The sequence below is a fragment of the Quercus suber genome, unplaced genomic scaffold (genome assembly GCF_002906115.3).
Source record: "Quercus suber isolate HL8 unplaced genomic scaffold, Cork oak 2.0 scaffold_407, whole genome shotgun sequence".
Taxonomy (NCBI): Eukaryota; Viridiplantae; Streptophyta; class Magnoliopsida; order Fagales; family Fagaceae; genus Quercus; species Quercus suber.
In genome coordinates this window covers 426432-441781 of record NW_027069858.1, presented here as the reverse complement: position 1 = coordinate 441781, position 15350 = coordinate 426432, and the positions used below count along the sequence as shown (strand labels likewise).

General features: G+C 32.4%; 2 protein-coding genes across 3 annotated transcripts; one reads left to right on the top strand and one right to left on the bottom strand.

Annotated features, from left to right (window-relative positions):
* The first annotated feature begins 635 nt into the window (after window positions 1-635).
* On the top strand, window positions 636-5121 carry LOC111987116 (uncharacterized). 2 transcript variants are annotated; one of them, XR_002880248.2, is made up of 6 exons: window positions 636-1012; window positions 2089-2325; window positions 3108-3191; window positions 3891-4020; window positions 4323-4908; window positions 4983-5121. XR_002880248.2 is itself a non-coding variant. In XM_024018827.2 (5 exons), exons 1-5 carry the CDS (start codon window positions 753-755, stop codon window positions 4647-4649), a joined length of 1038 nt encoding a protein of 345 aa, XP_023874595.2. In that variant the 5' UTR covers window positions 636-752; the 3' UTR covers window positions 4650-5121. The 2 variants fall into 2 exon arrangements, 1 of the variants encoding a protein (XP_023874595.2); XM_024018827.2 differs by having other exon boundaries at window positions 4323-5121.
* A 5671-nt stretch (window positions 5122-10792) lies between these two features.
* On the bottom strand, window positions 10793-11737 carry LOC111986800 (formin-like protein 7). The gene has a single exon (XM_024018485.2). It carries the CDS (start codon window positions 11735-11737, stop codon window positions 10793-10795), a length of 945 nt encoding a protein of 314 aa, XP_023874253.2.
* Window positions 11738-15350: the final 3613 nt, after the last annotated feature.

Below are 15350 nucleotides of genomic sequence, written 5' to 3'. Positions count from 1 at the left end.
TTTGACCACGTCCAAACTTCAAAATTTACAATTCTCAGTTGTCTATCTATATATCTTCTCCAACCATTGCATGGTAATATATTTTATAAGGCCATCTATGTGTATTATTTAAATATGTCATATGACTTATTAAAAAATTGTCATGTGAATAAAAGTGCATATAGTATATAGATCATTGATGAATCTTTTAATCGACGCTGTTACTGTTTAAGGATAAATAACAAATTGGTTCTAGTTTTAATCTAAAACCACCATTGATATCACTTTTTTACTTGTAAATAACAAAATATCATTGTAAAATTATTTTGAAAATGATGCAATCATAGTATTATAGTCCTAAACTTTTCCTCCAAATTCCTCTTCAAAAAAAAAAAACTTTTCCTCCAAATTTATGCCTTTCAAAAAAACATATAGATTATAGACTTTCTCTTTCTATTTTTGTAGATTTTACTAAAAAAAAAAAAATTGAGTAAAGAAAGATGTTTGTCAATCCCATGAAAGATAAACGACGCCGTATTGGCTGCCCGCGAAAGCAAAATAGCAAATCCCTCCAACTAGCGTTTTATGGAAACTTTGAAAGAAATGAAAAACAAAAGACAGCCCTCCAAATGTCGGGCCTTTCATTGGACCATAAATCCATCATCATCATGCATGTCTTCTCTTTTCTATCAGAACTCTCTCACATCGCTCAAAACTCAGAGAGAGAGAGAGTGAGAGAGAGTCATACATAGTCAGAGACTAATAAGGCTGTAATGGCTCGGGCAAAGAGAGCACGAAAAACCAGTGAGAATGAAGGAAACGTTGTACAGAATGAAAACTCAGGGTACGAGCAGTTCAGGGAGCAGAGGATCAAAGAGAACATGGAAAGGATGCAGAAGCTAGGCATTCTTGACCTCTCTCAAAACCTCAAGAAGTCCCACACCAAGCCAAAGCCAAAGCCAAAGCCAAACCCTCTTGACAAAAAAACCCATAACCCATTGCCCCCTTCTGGTTCTCCAAGGCGCTCTACTAGGTTTTTTTCTCTTCCATTTTTGATTTTTTTTGAACTTTGAATCTCTGTTTGGTTGGTGGGAAAATGAGGAAAAGGAATGGAAAGTGAAAGAAAGTTTTTGTTTTTGTTTTTGTTGGGGGTTTTTATAAATTTGAGTAAAAGTTCAAATTTGAAAGAAATATGAGTAGAAAACATTTGCTATACTGTCTATTGCTGGCCTTTTTTATGTATGTTGTCATCTTCTCATCTTTGGTTGCTGAGAAAATGAAGGGAAAGAAAAGAATGGAAATTTTGTGTGCTGTTGTGTTTGTGTTATCCACTCCACTCTTCTGGGTATTTCATGTTTTGTGGTTTAGCCTTTGATTGGTTGATGAGAATATGGGGGAAAATAAAAAGAGAAGGAACTTGCTTGTGTGTTCAATATTGTTTTTGCCTTTAAAATTAGAATCTCTGTTTGGTTGGTGGGAAAATGAGGAAAGGAACGGGAAGTGAAAGAAAGTTTTTTTTTTTAATTGAGTAAAAGTTCAAAACTTGAAACAAATATGATTTGAAAACATTTGCTACTGTCTATCGCTGGCCTTCTTATGTATGTATACATCTTCTCATGTTTGATTGCTCAGAAAATAAAGGGAAAGAAAAGAATGGAAATTTTGTGTGAAATTGTGTTATCCTCTCCACTCTTCTGGGTATTTCATATTTTGTGGTTTAGCATTTGATTGGTTGATGAGAATATGGTGGAAAATAAAAAGAGAAGGAACTTACTTGTGTGTTCAATATTGTTTTTGCCTTTAAAATTAGAATCTCTGAAAGAATGCTTAAAATTCCAGCTTCAAAATTCTGATATTTTCTTTTTAGTACTTCTTATCAGTAATTTAATAGAAGATTGTAGACTTTTTAATGTTTTGGTTTCCATCTATGATATAAAGATATGATTCTCTTTTCAAATGCCAAGGAGTTGTTGTACACTAACTCAAGTATTAGAAACTTATATACGTGTGGTTTTTGTAGTTCTTGATGTTGTCCTGATTCCTAAATGTGTGCAAATTTCTGGGTTTATGCTTTTAATCTTGTTTGAAAATTTTGGTGGGGCGTTTTAGGTTGAAGACTTTGACTCCAGTTAGCTATTTAGAAGACCATCCAAAAAGGAAGAGGGGCTCCTTGAGGAATATTGAGATTCATATACTCGAAGGTTCACAGCCAGAAATTTATACTGAAGAACATGATAAGCTTCTGGGAGACTGTAAGTTAAGTTGGACACTTTCAGTGGATGGATATGGCAAGGACGGGGAACGCATCTATGATTCGGTGAATGGAGAGACATGCCACCAATGCAGGTAAAGCAGTTTTATTGATTTCTAGATGAATGGGTTTCCTTTTTTTTTTTTTTTTTTTTTTTTTTTCCCCCCCACCCCTCTCTCTCTCTCTCTCTCTCTCTCTCTCTCTCTCTCTGCTTCCCTTCTTCCTTAAACCTTTCATCCCCTGCACACCTCAAATTCCTTGTAGATAGGAAATTAACTAGTAACTGTAGCCTTCAACAAAAAGGGTGCTTTCCATCAGCTGATTTGCATATGGTTTCTTTTACTTCTGAAATTATTTTACACGTTTGGATGTAGAGTTGGTTAATAATTCAAAAATTTTGCATGTAATTAATTATACAACTAGAAGAGATCATTTTTGGTGTTTGGTGTAACTCTTCATTAATGTTATACCATTTAAAATATTTTACTGGATTAATATTTTGCAAGTTCCATATTTGGATTACATGTTTTATTTGTTCTCAACACAAATGCCAAATTCATGCTAATGTGATGCTATTTACTATCAGATGATTCATAAATTTGAACAGTTTGTAGATGAGATAGTTATTGATTTTTTATCATCTTGATATTTTGCAAGCATGGAAGATATAAGGAGACTATAATTAAATGGTGGGTTTGTCAATGAATGTATCCAATGGAAAAGTCACAACAGGTGTAACTCAAACACCTAAACTGTATATCTTGTGGTTGATTGTTCAAATTGTCCAATGTATCTTCCATAATAAGAGCTACTCTTTCTCCAATTACATGGTAGGACTTGGTAATGCAAGCACAGTGATGGCCCTTTTTTTTTGCAGACAGAAAACTCTTGGTCTGCGTACCCATTGCAGCCAATGCACCTTGGTCCAAGGGCAGTTTTGTGGGGATTGCTTATACATGAGGTAATTAATTTTAATTAACTTGATCCACTAGACTTCCACTTTACATTGGCTTGATTGAAGTGCCACTGCATTGCATCCTGTTTTTCTTTGTTTTTTGAAATGTTACTTTCATATTACTCTGCTATGCATAAAGACTATGCCAATTCCAAAGGGACCACCAAAATGACAGTCAATAGATATATCTATTATAATCCTTATCTGCAAACCTACTATACTAATGAGTGACTATGTTGCTTTTAGATAATGTGGGAAGCAAACATGTACATGAAGTTATGAATGACAAATGGTGATAGTGTTTCTTAACATCTCTGTTTTTGATTGAAACTGAAATTTTCTGTTCTTGCCATTTTCAACATTCCATACATGGTTTTGGATAAGCATACATTGATTAGTAAACTATCTTCCCCTCTCCTATATCTTTTATCTCTTTACAATAATGATAAATTAATATGGTCAGTAAGTTCAATGCACCTTAATCTCATTACTACAAAATAAAATGTATGCTCATGAAGTTCATAAATGACTATATCACCAAGTGTGCATTCCAAATATATTACATGGAACCTAGATTATCTGTAAATTATTTGGAATTATTAAACTGTAGCTGTGTGTGACTCAAAAGTTAGCGCCCGGCCTATGTATGTCAGTCACATTGAACCATGTTGGCAATTTGTGTTTGAAATCTATTATCTTACTCAGATACGGAGAGAATGTGATAGAAGCCAATCAAAATCCCGATTGGATTTGCCCTGTTTGTAGAGGAATATGCAACTGCAGTCTTTGCCGTAAGGGAAAAGGGTGGATGCCCACTGGTAATCTTTACAGGAAGGTTAGCTCCATATACCCTTATATATGCATGAGGATGAACATTTTTATGCTTTCCCCGTTTATTTTGTGTAAGCAATTAATAATCTTCTCCAGCACAGGCCTATTGCATTTGTCAAGTTAATGATCATAGCTCCTCATATGCCTGCTTAGATGGGTGCTAGTATCCTTTCACTAAAAAAGGAGTAGAAGTGTTTTTATCTTCCATTTCTGGTGTGATATGATGATAGGACTCAGCTACAGATATAATGGGCAGAATTAATAGCAATGGAGCAGAAGAATTGGCTAAATTTCTTTACTTTTCAGGTTTTAAAATTGGGCTTCAAGTCTGTGGCACATTATCTCATTCAGACGCGCCGGTCTCAATCAAACTTGGAGGACTCAGGTACTGAAACTTTGGCTTCTCCGGAGGCTTCACAGCCTCCTGAACTTCTTGACATGGACAAGAGCCCTGATGAAGTCTCAAAACCTCAACTTTATGATTCTAAAGATGTCAAGATGGAAGAGGATGAAGTGCAGTGTTTTGATGCTGATATCAATTGTGCATATAACAAAGGAGATGATGACATGGATACTAATGATGAGCTGAATGAAAAGCAAGAGGACGTCAGTGAGGAGTCTCAACAATTCTGAATCTTAAATGGATTCAATGTTTACATGATGCCTACTCTTTCCACCAAACTACTTCTGAATCCATTGCTGGAAGATTGGGGGATGACTGATTCTGCTTGCCAATAAACTTACCCTTTTTGTGTAAGCAAGGACAACTAATTTTGTGCAGTCATACAGATTAAGAAATATATTAAGTTCTGTTTGTGAAGTAAGCGTTTTGCCAAGGCAACCCTACCTTAAATGGGTTTTCCTCTGCATCCTTGGCAGTACCAGACTACCAGTAAGTTATATTTTCCCCTATTCTTTTTTGGTAGTCATGTAGCTTTAATGCAAATTTTTACTTCTGCGTGCTAGGAGCTGTAAGATGATGTCCATTTGTTCCAAGTTGCAGTTGCATGTTGGGTCTGGGTCCTTGGTACACTAGTGGTTATTTATGCCCTGGACTGCTTCAACCCACCTTATCCTCTATAAAGGCTTGCTGTATGATACTCTCCGAGTTCAAATTTTGTTTCCATTACATGCAGTTTCTATCATATTCTAGCTGCTCTACTCAATGCATGAAAATATATCAACAGTTGAGTATTCTTGAAAGTTGTCAACCAACCACTCAAACCCGGTCCCCAAAAAAAAAAAGGTTTGCAAAATGTTTTCCCTTTTCATTTACTCGTTTTCTTAGTTTTGAAACTTTCACAGTAAATATTTATGAGTTTTTCCTTGATAGAAAACTTGCACTGTCTTCCTTCAAATATAAAACACCACATAATCATTGAGAATAGCATCTGATGCAGGTGAACACCAGGAGTCCAAGATAGGGGAAATCTGGACTTGTTCTTATCAAAGTATTTGTTGAAGTCGCCTTTTGTACATCTTTGAACCCATTAGAATATTGCTAAAAAATGGACAAAGCCCAAAAAACCAGGCCCCAACACATACACAGCTTGATATGACAACAAATCAACATAAACTCAAAGTCTACAAAGACAGCCCAAGGCTTAGTGCGCATGGGATTTTACACCTGGAATTCATCTAAAAGTGGTTCATGAATCCCAGCCCAAGAGGAGTCCAATGAAAATAATCTCAAGGCCCATTAACATGGGCAGTAAAGTCTCTAAGCCCAATTGATGAAGTTGGCTAAATAAAGCCGACAAAACCAAAATTAATTAGAGGGCTTCCTCTCACTATGTGAACCAAGTTCATAGGAGAAAGAAGCAGCCAGGAAAGGGAAAATTGTTTGACTCATTTGAGGGCAAACGGGCTATTCCGCATCTAATTTGGCCCACTCAAAATCTAACAATCGAGCTAGGAAGACTTGTAAGATCATTGAGCCCATGTGTAAATAAAAGAACTCATGAGAGCAAAAATGTCATCTGCCGTTCTACAAAGTTTCACCTAACACTATCTATTCCTCCACAAATAATTATCATTACTACAAGGTTTTTGTAATCCCTTAGTTTTTGCAAATTAGAATTAGGATTCCCTTTGAGGAAGTAGATTTTAAGGGAGTTAGTCTGCCATGCTGTTGTCCTTAAACAAAAGCATGATAGTCTACCATGCTGTTGTCCCTAAACAAAAGCATAAATGTTGCCTCCTTTTAAGGATGTACACTACTTAATAAGGGTGAAAACTAATACCTAATGGCCACAGTTGACATTCTTCTCATTCAGCAAGTCCCTTAAGTAATTCAAGAATCATTATTATAAAATAAAAAGGGAATCCGAATGTGAGGGACATTAAGATTAGCCACAAATACTTGAAACACATGTACACTTGAACTTCCTAGTACTTCAAATTACATTGAGAAGAGTTATATTCACAATATTTTAGAACAAATTATAGTTTATTGCTGGTTCTAATTTGAACTCATTCTTGAAATTATTTTTTTGCCCACTAATAATAGTTAATAACAATTTGCCACTTATGATTTATTGTGAAAGTGTTGTGAAAATATTGTAGACATTGCATTTTTTTTTTTTGGAGGAAGTAGGCATCGCATTTCTCAATTACATTTATATGCAAGGCATTTTTAGGAGTTTTTAATTACACAAATAGGAATGTATCTTTCGCCCTAGCTCATTACTTTTGTTTTTCCCTTTTCTTTGAAGCTTACACTATAAGTCTTGCGAGCTATAGCCATAGAGGCAAATATACATTCATAGTTGATGTTATTTCACACTCGTCAATGTATCCTCGAGACTTGGAGCATCTCCAGGGGACTAGCTAAACACAAGATGCTCTCTACTTTAGAGAGCAAACCCACAAAATAAGCTACTGTTCATGCTCCAGGGGACTAGTTATATCCTGTTTTTTTTTTTGCTAATGAACAGTAGCTCATTAGGTTTGATGAGCTACTGTTCATTCTTCAAATCTTTTTTTCTATTATAATAATTAAGGTGTTGAATAAAAAAATGTTGGAAGATGTGTAGTTGTTAAAAAAATAATAAATAATGAATAAAGAAATAATATTTAAATGAGATAGAGAATGAGATAGAGAGTCCGTTGAAAAGTGTATTTGAAAAAGTGAGTAGGCAAAAGGTAAAATGTACTGTTCACTTTTCAAATAGGCAAAAATTTACCTAGACTGCTGGAGATGCTCTCAGACTTATTGCACATGCCACATGATTAATTTGTTTCGGCCAAGAGAGATATATAAATTGCTTGCAACTAAGAAAAGTTAATTTCTACATGTCTTATGCTCTTTATATGTTGCAACATACCTTCATATGATGTTTTTTGATAAATTTATTAGCATGAGTTTAGTGTTGAATATATTAACTTGAGCAAAGACAAATATGTATTCATTTAATCATGCTAAATATATTTGTGTAGCCTTGCTAACCATATTTCTTTTCCTCCCATATATTTATGTTTCATAACTTAAATCATTTATACACAGGAAACATTTTTCTCATTAATTTGTCATTTTCATCAATCATGATATTATCTTGTCTACGAGAAAACGCAACGATAACGGTTAACGAGCAACTCATTGCTGTAAGTATTAAACTCGACTACCCAAAAGAACCTGGATCTAGTCATTAACTTATTAAAACATGACGTGTATAACATCCACAAAAAGACACACCAAACACTCTTCAACTAAAAGAAAATTTCATGCATGTTTGCATTGAGAAAGGCACAAAGTGTGAGAGATAATAAGAGTATATATTCGCATAAGCTTATGCAAAAATTCATATCTATTTTAATATAAAAATCTATTTTTTTATGTTTTACATAAAGGGTTCGTTTGGATTGAACTTATTGTTGCTGAAACTGAAAACTGAAAACTGAAAATACTGTAACAAAATAATTTTTAAATGTGTAAATAGTACCGTGGGACCCATTTTTAATATTTTTTAGTGCGTGAACAATGCCAAACAGTACATGAATAGTATTTTTTGTCTCTGTACAGTAAAATCATGTGATTTTACTGTTCACTTTCCGAAAAAAAAAAAAAGAGAAGGAAAACGCAGCCTCCAGACGTAGACGTTGAGGCCAAACTGCACCAAAATCTTTTTTAAAAATGCACACATCAAATTATATTCTAAAAGCTATTTCAATAAAATATTTGTTTTTCGTTAACATAACCACTTTTTTAAAATACCCACATCATTTATGCACACTTTAACTGAAAAAGTGAATTGATAAATGATTTATTTATTATTTATTTTTTTTACATCTATGCAGTTGTCGTATAAATTTACACAATATTGTAGACAAGATATGCATAGATTTAATTTTAAAGGTTTTTTGGATTGGTTGGACAAACTTTTGCACTTATGACATTAAATTGGCTGAAACAAGTGATCTAAGAGCAACCACTACAAGTGATCTAAGAGCAACCACATTAGTGGTTGCAAAAATTTGCAAAATACAAAAAGTGCTCAATTTTGCACATTTTAACCTAAAAAACGCCCACATTAGTACTTGTAAAAATGCGTAAACATACAAAACTGCTTTGCAAATGAACAGTAACCATGCATATTTGCACGGTTATTGTTCATGTGCAAATGATTTTTTTTTTATTCTTTTTTTCTCTCTCCCCGTCAAGTTGCTCTCTCATCTGTCTTCTTCTCATAACAAAGAAAGAAAAAGGTGGGCGGGGCCATGTGGGTTGTGGTTTGTTTGATATAATAAAAAATTAAAGAAATATTATTATTTAAATAAAATAGATGATAGAATAGATAAACTGATATGGGTGTTTTGTAAAAGTGGGTATATAAAATAGAAAAAGTATGTTTTTTCTTGCAAAATAAACAAGAATTTTACATGGACTAATGCGCTTACTCTAAGAACTAGATACTATACTATTTAGTATTTACAACAAACACAAATTGTCATTTTGGAACCAAGACAGCGTTTACCAAAACAGCCGCAACAGGTGACATGGCAGCAATTTTAGGAAACGCCATGAAAAAATTGCCAGGACAGACTGATTTTTTTTTTATTATCAAAATACAAGCACGTACAACGGTACAAGTCTAAATTCCTATTACAATTATATCTAGCCAAAATAACAAAGCCAAACCTTTCCCTCAAAGCCTATATACCATAAATCATTATCCCCAAACAGTGGTGGAGCCAGAATTTGAGTTAAGGGCGGCAAAATTTATATATGATACATGCACTATATATTTTATGCGAATATATAATATTTGAGACTAGGCCAAATTTATATATGATACATGCACTATATATTTTATGCGAATATATAATATTTGAGACCAATTTGAAAAATTAAAAGCTATTCATTTAAATATGACGTGATATTTAATGTAATTATACAAAAAAAAACTCCACAAAAAATCTTATTCATAATATTGTATTTATCTATCGAGATTTTTTCACATGAGTGATCTATTTTTAAATTTTTTTTAGAGTCAAAACTCAAGTTATGAATGAAACTGTTAGTAGTTAGATAAATATTGAGTGAAATATATGTGAATTTCTATTATCTTGGTTAATTTGGACCCATAAAAAGGTTCAAATTATAATATGGTACGGACAAACTAAAAAATTCAATGCAAAGCATGCTAATGGAGAACTTTAGGTTCTTTAATGGTTCGTTATTTAATAATAACTAAGGGTCTTTTTTGGACGGTAAAAAAAAAAAAAAAAAAAGGAGGAAATCTCATTGACTTATTCTATAACCCATTAAAATGAAAAGTTAGCTATTAAAATCCAGAAGATGATCTGCATATGTATATCATGATAGCAGATTTTGAATGTCACTGTCGTAGTCGTGGTCAGATCATGATAGCAGATTTGAATGTCATAGTCATGCTTTATATAGTTGCACGGAGCCAAATCTAATACCCTCACCCTCAGTAAATTCAAGAAAAAGAAAACAAAATGATGATATTTATTAACATGATATTACAACATAATCAAAATGATATTATTAAATTCAGGGTTCGTTTGGTAAAAGAGTTTAACAACATGTTTTCAGTTTTCAGTTTTTAAATAACATTACACGTTGCACACATTATTTTTTCACGAACACGTATTTTCAATACAAACAACATTATTTGAACAATATTACCAAATGGCCCCCTAATTACTTGAAATTTTAGGAAACCATGCAACTTGAAAAATCAAGGGTCCGTTTGGTAAATTGCTCTAATTATATTGTTTAAGTTTTTTAAAAATATGTGTGGGTGAAAAAAATATTGTAAAAATACGTGTAACAAACACCCTCTTGATGTACATGCTTGGCTTTAAAATCACTCAATATGATTATGAATTAATTTGAAAAACTAGATATAGCATGCCATGAATATGGAAGATTACAAACCAAATGGAAAAAGCCAAGTGTACAAACCCTAATTCAAATCAAATCAATCAAGATCCAAAATTAAGGTACCCTTGAAAAAACAAAAACAAAAATAAAGATTACAATCTAGCCACCAATTTGAAAAACTAGATATAGCATGCCATGAATATGAAAGATTACAAGCCAAACTGAAAAAGGCCCGTGCACAAACCCTAATTCAAATCAAATCAATCAAGATCCAAAATTAAAATTTAAATAAAGGTACAAACAAAAATAAAGATTGCAATCTAGCCACCAGTATTCAGGATGCACGGACACGAAATTATAACATAATAATGCTTACATCTCAAAAGAAGTTTTAGTGCATCATGGACTAATATACATACTAAAATTCTTATCGATCAAAAGGGCCATCTGGGCAAAGCTGTTTACACAGTCCAAGATATGTGAGATAAAGAACTCGATCTTTGGCACCTGTTCGATGATTCTTGGTGTGCTTGCAGAAATACTTCAACTGCTCAAGCGTACAGCAACCAATCATTTGACCCAGAAGCAAAAACAGCCAGTTGATTCCCTTCTTCTTATCTGCAATAATCGGCTTCACGCTATTTTCATGTTCACAGTACTTGCACCTTGGAAGAACAGGATTCATCCAAATACTAGGAGCCCTATCTCGCATGTTGCTCTTGTTATTCTCTATAAATGTTGCAACATCCATGAACTTTTCTTTCAGATCATATTCCATCTCATACTTAATCTCACAACGCTTGCATTGCACCTCACCAGTGATAGAAACTATTTCCTTGGATAGCAAGTAATCGAGTCTATGCACCGTAGCACGATGAGTTGTGGCCCACGGGAACAGAGCTGGCACAGTCTCGCTCTTTCCGGCACGCGGGACCTGTGTCGGGTTACGACGAGCACGTGGAGGGCGGGGTGTGGCGGTCTCAGGGCGGTACACCAGCGGGATTGATATGGAGGTCTCCTGCTGCGGCGGTGGCACGATGGGTGGCATATAATTGTATAGAGAGTGCGAGGAAAAGAGTCGAGAGGGAATTTGTGATGGGGTTTGGGATAAAAGTGCTTGCATTGATTGTGATGGAGCCATTGTTGATGGTGATGGTGGTGATGACGGTGGTGGTGGTGGTGGTGGTGGTGGTGATGATGTCGATGGTAATGATTGGTTTACTGGTGATGTTTGCCTAGGTCTTGTGGGACCAAAGTTAAGCCTAAGGGTAAGATCAGGTTCTTGAAACCTTTTTACAAATGGGAAATCTTGATTGTTGTTGTGCTTTCTCTTCCGGTTGATTTCTTGGTTCTTGTCTTCTTCGTTCATCATGACTAGAAAGTAGGGTTGAGACCTGAGAGAGAGGGGCTACAGAGAAAGAATGAGAGAGAACGAAGAATGCAAGAAAATAAGTAGAATTATGAGTTGTGAGGGATTTGGAAAAGATATATATAAGCTGATTTATAGGATGCGGAAAACTCATTTATCCGAAATGAATTAGAATTCTTTTCACTTGAAATTCGAATTTTTTTTTAAAGAGTTGGGTTCCGTTTACAACTCTTTTACACACGTAGCTCTTCTATATAATGATAAGTTTTTTTTTTTTTTTGAGAAGATGTATATAATTTTTTTTTTTTTCATTCTATTTATATGACCTTTTTTTTTTTTTTTTAATTCCACTTTTTTTATGAGATAGCAACACACTCTTTGATTAGAATTTAAAAATCCTAATTTCAATAAGATTTAAATTCTATATCAAATGAAACTCTACCAATATGTATATCATTTTTGAAGTGAAACATACTTTAACATAAATGCCTAAATCTGAGCTATACATTTTTTCTTCCTTATTTTTTTCTTAGGTGTTACTATTGGTTCCTTGTCTTCATATGGTTTTCAATTGATGAATTCAAACCATTCGGAAATGTTTTTAACTTTCTAAAAGGCTCTTCTTGTATTAAAATGATTACATTTTTTGTATTGGTTGTCTTTTGTGTAAACTAATTTTCTTAACTTTGATCTAATTTATATGCTTAGGGTATGAGAATCAATGATTAAATATAGTTATAACTAATAGATTAATTTTAAAAATTTTTGTGTTTGATTTTTACGTTGTTCTATCAAATATTCAAATTATCTAGATGTCCTACACATCTATATTCTTGAATTATCAGTTTTAAATTTAAAATATTATCAAGATTATATTAAATTTTGACTTATCAATTTGCTTAGTACAATTTTTTTAAAGAAATATCAATTTAAAATTTAGTTTGGAATTATCACTATCTCCCAAAAAAAAAAAAAAAAAATTACCAATATCATTCTAAGGTTGATTCTAGGCATAACTCTTACCCTTTATTTTAGGGAGATAATTATTTACACTTAATCATTTCTTCTTACCATTATGCACCATTTGTGCAGTGGTTACTCTGCAAATATAAGTGCTTGTGAAGTATGGAGAGTAAGGGCTGTGGTTCAAGTCTCTAAAAGTGAGTTTTACACACATATACACTTAGATTAGACTATAGTAGAAATTTTATCTTGTATCAAAAAAATCATTTCTTCTTTAATATTTATTGAACTTTTTAATTCATTTGGTAGCTTCTATGAGCATTATATCAATAATTTGTCTCAAAGATGAGAATTCCACTGCTATTGCAACAATGGTTAATAGGTGCATCTCATGCAAGCCTACATAAACTTAAATTGTCTTTCAATATTTGAATGCTTTATTATTTCTCTAGATGTAATTAGGCTCAAAAGTATATGCTTTATTATTATTTTTGGTTCGTTTAAATACACCACATTAAGTCTTAGCTAAGTTAGTAATTATAAACCTAATTATCGTTTCTCAAATAAACTATACAGTATATAAATTTATAAACCAAATTGCGTTTTTCAACTAGAATTATGCATCTAAATGAAATGTTTTTTTTTTAATAGGATTTATTCATGTTGTTCCATTTTTCCTTTTTTTATTATTTATATTTTGAATATTAGAAAATTTATTTCTACTTATTCATGTAAAGTGTGCATAGAATTGTGTATCCATTTGTAACATTAATTAATATATTTTTGCTAATTATTTGTATATTTTTTTATTCCCATCAAATTTTTATTAAGACATGTATTGTACAAGAATAATACTAGTTTTATTAATATTTTTACAATATTTGTGGTAGTTTAAGAGTGTAAAAGTGTTCAATCTCCCAAGAATTTTATTCCCTCTTTCTCTTTGAATCCAACATTGCTAAGAGAGACAATAACCATCTCAAATATATTTTATTCTGATTATTTTGATATTTTTAGAATTAAAAGTTTTGAAATACATTTTATAAATATATATAATAATATAAAAAATTGGATTTTTTTTCTAATTCATGTATCATTTATAAAATATTAAGTAATAATTAGGAGTGTTCATGATATACAGTTTGAAGTAGTTTTGGGTCATATTTAGCAAGGCACCGCACAATGCAGTTTGCCCAAAGCCCTTACCTCATCTAACCTCAATATATTAAAAAGATGGATTAAATACTATATATATATATATATATATATAACTTATATACTAATAGATGAGGTGCAGTGCGATTTTTTGCTATTTCTGAAAACATAACCGTAGTCGGCAATTGACGATGCAACAATGCGGTTTTTGCACCTCTACCGCAATTGGCAGTGTGGTCACCAAATTTTGATGCCGGTTTAAGTGCAGTCATAGTGGTTTTTTATTTATTATTTTTTGTATAGCCTAGTAATAATACATTTTACATTTACATTTGCCCCCAGAATGTGAAATGTGTTGAGTCGGCTTTAGGCTAAGTTCTATTTTTGCAAGCCATCGTAAATTTGAGGAGGTTTGAAAAGAATCTGTTTGAAGATGAATTGATTTATTCAATACAAATAACACTGTTTAGAATTTACAATTTTTAAAACTTTTTATATATTTAAAATACACTCTACATATGAAAATTTTTCATAGCAATATGACCATATTTTGCATGAAATGCATTTAACATACCAATATCATAGTTAATATTTCATGATTTTGACATGATTGTAGTGGTATTATTACATAACAACTAATTCAATCAAAGCTAAAGTTGTTTAAAAAATCAAATATCAAATTGATTGATTTGCAATGAAGTGTTCAGTACTACCATTAAAATATTGGAAGAAACTAATAATGACTTTAAATTTTTGCCTTGTGGGACTAATTAGATGTGCAATGAGCTATTCTGATGGTTATAGAGTATCAGTACATGACAAAATATAATTGGTTTTTGTCTTCTATAAAGGTTAATTTATGGGATGCAGAAAACGGATTTATCTGAAAGAATTAGAAATCTTTTCTTCTTGAAATTCGAATTCTTTTTTTTTTTTCTAAGAGTTGGGTTCCGTTTACAGCTCTTTTACACATGTAGCTCTTCTATATAATATTAAGTTTTTTTTTTTTTTTTTGAGAAGATCTATATAATGTTAAGTTAAACACTATATCAAATGGACTCTACGAATATATATATATATATATGAGTAAGTTATATATACCCTTTTAATTTTTTTAATTCTAACTTAAATTTTAATTTTTAATTTTTACGATATGTTGATATTAACATTTTTTTTGGATAATTACACTTTACCCACCTGTGGTTTGCCTTTAATTCTATGTGTCTACCCGTGATTTCAATTTTAACACTTTACCCACCTAAGGTTCAGTTCGTTATTGCTCCATAACCCACCTCCTTGTCTGCCATTACTCTAACACATAAACTCATAAAAAAAAGAACCTAAAACAGATCAAACACTGAAGAACGAAGAACACATCAAATTATTGAAGAACGAAGAACACAGTACTCAAATCTTTTCTTTTCCAACATTTTTCATACACACAAATTCAATGAAATACAAAAACTTTCATCCCAAACATCTCCCAATCTAGTAAATC